This window comes from Contarinia nasturtii, unplaced genomic scaffold (assembly GCF_009176525.2).
Source record: "Contarinia nasturtii isolate CC-2019 unplaced genomic scaffold, AAFC_CNas_1.1 Cnas_scaffold_2423, whole genome shotgun sequence".
Taxonomy (NCBI): Eukaryota; Metazoa; Arthropoda; class Insecta; order Diptera; family Cecidomyiidae; genus Contarinia; species Contarinia nasturtii.
Window position 1 is genome coordinate 1 of NW_022199744.1, and position 2324 is coordinate 2324.

The 2324-nt window shown below is 30.7% G+C and overlaps 1 protein-coding gene across 2 annotated transcripts; it reads right to left on the reverse strand.

Annotated features, from left to right (window-relative positions):
- Nucleotides 1–173: 173 nt before the first annotated feature.
- Nucleotides 174–2282, reverse strand: LOC116348423. Of its 2 annotated transcripts, XM_031779416.1 has the most exons (3): nt 1858–2282; nt 1734–1778; nt 174–1658 (listed from the first exon to the last, which is right to left on the reverse strand). In XM_031779416.1, the coding sequence occupies exon 3, from the start codon at nt 1612–1614 to the stop codon at nt 247–249; it is 1368 nt and encodes a 455-aa protein (XP_031635276.1). In that variant the 5' UTR covers nt 1615–1658; nt 1734–1778; nt 1858–2282; the 3' UTR covers nt 174–246. The 2 variants fall into 2 exon arrangements, with proteins under 2 accessions (XP_031635276.1, XP_031635275.1); XM_031779415.1 differs by having other exon boundaries at nt 1734–2282.
- Between the last annotated feature and the right edge of the window lie 42 nt (nt 2283–2324).

A 2324-nucleotide genomic window follows, 5' to 3' on the forward strand; every position in this document is an offset into this window, starting at 1 on the left:
GCTCTTAAGCATCGTTCACAATCATTGCGTTCACAATTTTCGCTCATAACAAAGTGAAGACATTCTTCTTATTGAGTTGTGGTCAGCCCGCTCCTTTTTCAGAAATAGAAATAACACAAGAAACATTTAAGTTAAATATTTATTCGTTTAAATTACAATAAAAATGACATTAATAATAATAATAATTCAAGCAATTCATTTAATAGTTTGGTGTGTATGTACATTCAAAATTCCAGTCATATCTCATCATTTTGAACGTATTAATTTTATAAAACCATATGTAACTATTGACACAGACCATCCATCGATCAAAAGTGGAACCAACTCATTCTGTTGAACCAATCCCTTGTAACGAAAAGAAATTTCTTTGAGCTTTTGAAATTTGGTCCAGTGAGGAATAAGACTTTCAATTTTAATAAAATGTCCGATTGTAAGTCTCTCAATTGATGGCAATGCATTGGCGATTTTTGAAATATTCACATCCGTTCCTTGATTTACATTTATAAATGATAATTGTGTTATTGTTGGATGTTTTGCAATGAATTCATATTCAAATTCGCTTAATGGTTTTCTGTTTACAAGATGTAATGTGTCAAGTTTATCACTAACGAATGGAATTGGAAATGATAGTGCTACCTTCACATAACAAGTAAGGCTTTTTAGATTCTTAAAGTGGATAAAATCACCATTAAATCCAGAATTGAATTGGTAATGTATATTGAGTTTTAAACTCTCGAGATTTTGAAGACTCTTGTTCACGCTTTGAAGATCATTTGCGCCAATAAAAGGACATTTTTTATAGAAAAAGTCCGCTGCAAAAATTTCCAAATGCTTTAATTGTGGATTTAAATGAAAGAGCGCCAAAATATTTCTTCTGAATGAATTAATTCCTGGCTCAACAATTCTATAATGATCGTCCGTGCAATAAAATACTTGCATAGAAATGTTCAAATGCTCCAAAAATCCAAAACAATTCTCAATAAATTTAAATGAACCAACATCATTCGAATAAGTAAGGTTCAAATGAAGTTCTTGCATTCTTGGAAAACGGTCATTTAACCAATTGTTTTCAACCAAATCAGAAAAATAACAATTTTCCAATGTGATGTTTTTGACTCTGCTGAATGGCTTTTTTAGATAATTTGGTAAATCTCGAATCCCATAAAAATGAACATCAAGTAAAGATTCGGCGCAATATTCATTTACATACTCAATTACATGTTGAGTCCATATAAATTTATTCGGTGCATTTCTCCCATCGGGAAAGTCACCAAACATAAACATATCATTTTGCATGTCATTTTGAAATCGAATTTCTATATTAGTTAGAAGTTGACCGAAACACCTCAAAAATTTTAAACTTGATTTCAAGTCTCTGAATGAATGGTCTTCTAATGAATCGTCACCAAAATACACAATCCGATTAACTAGTTGTGCTTCAAATCCTTTATTTACACTGAACGAAATTTTTTTTGAACTAAATTTTCGAGAATAAATAAACTTGGCCGCCTGATTAATTCGTTTGTTGGAAGCAGCCGCACTCAACAGTTCATCGAATGATAAGTGCTCCAAGCAGCTCTCAATACAATCAACATCCATATCAACGAATTTCATCCTTTCTCTTGTTCTTCACTGTTTCTATCGATTACGAAATTTTCCTGTAAAAAGTTAATTAGGAAATATTATTTTCAAAATATAACTTAAACAGCCATAGCAAAATGGCACAAACATACCACTTATTCAAAGAATTCTTTTCTCGTAAGTTGAGAATTGATGCTCTACGTGTAGAGAAAATGCCAAAATTATTACACTGTCAAATATATTTGACCTTATAAGTGGGTAAAGAAAATCAGTTACTGAATTTAATTTATTAAAAATATCTTCAGAAAAATGATGAAAGAAAGACACAAAACTCGATGCTCCCGTGCAAATGAAAGTCGGAATACAACAATTTTTGAACAAACTCACAAACACTGAATATGGCTACGTTTTTCGTGTATGAAATTTGGAATTTGAACCTTCTAATGCATTTGAAAATGCCTCAAAGCAGGTAATACATATTGAACGACAAATGGTGGTGAACTAAACTACTTTTTTAGGTGTGGTGAATTGTCGTTTTACTTTTGAAAACACATATATGCGATATAATATTTTTTTTAACTTGTAAAATCTCTTTCTTTGCTTTGATCACAGAATTAATATTTGTTTCTATAAACAATTTTTTTTTTATTTATAGCTGATTTTTTTCTTCTCTGGAAAAGAAAAGCTCTTAAGCATCGTTCACAATCATTGCGTTCACAATTTTCGCTCATAACAAAGTGAAG

Coding starts and splice junctions, on each gene's coding strand:
- LOC116348423 (XM_031779416.1), bottom strand. CDS start 1,614: ATGAAATTCGTTGATATGGATGTTGATTGTATTGAGAGCTGCTTGGAG.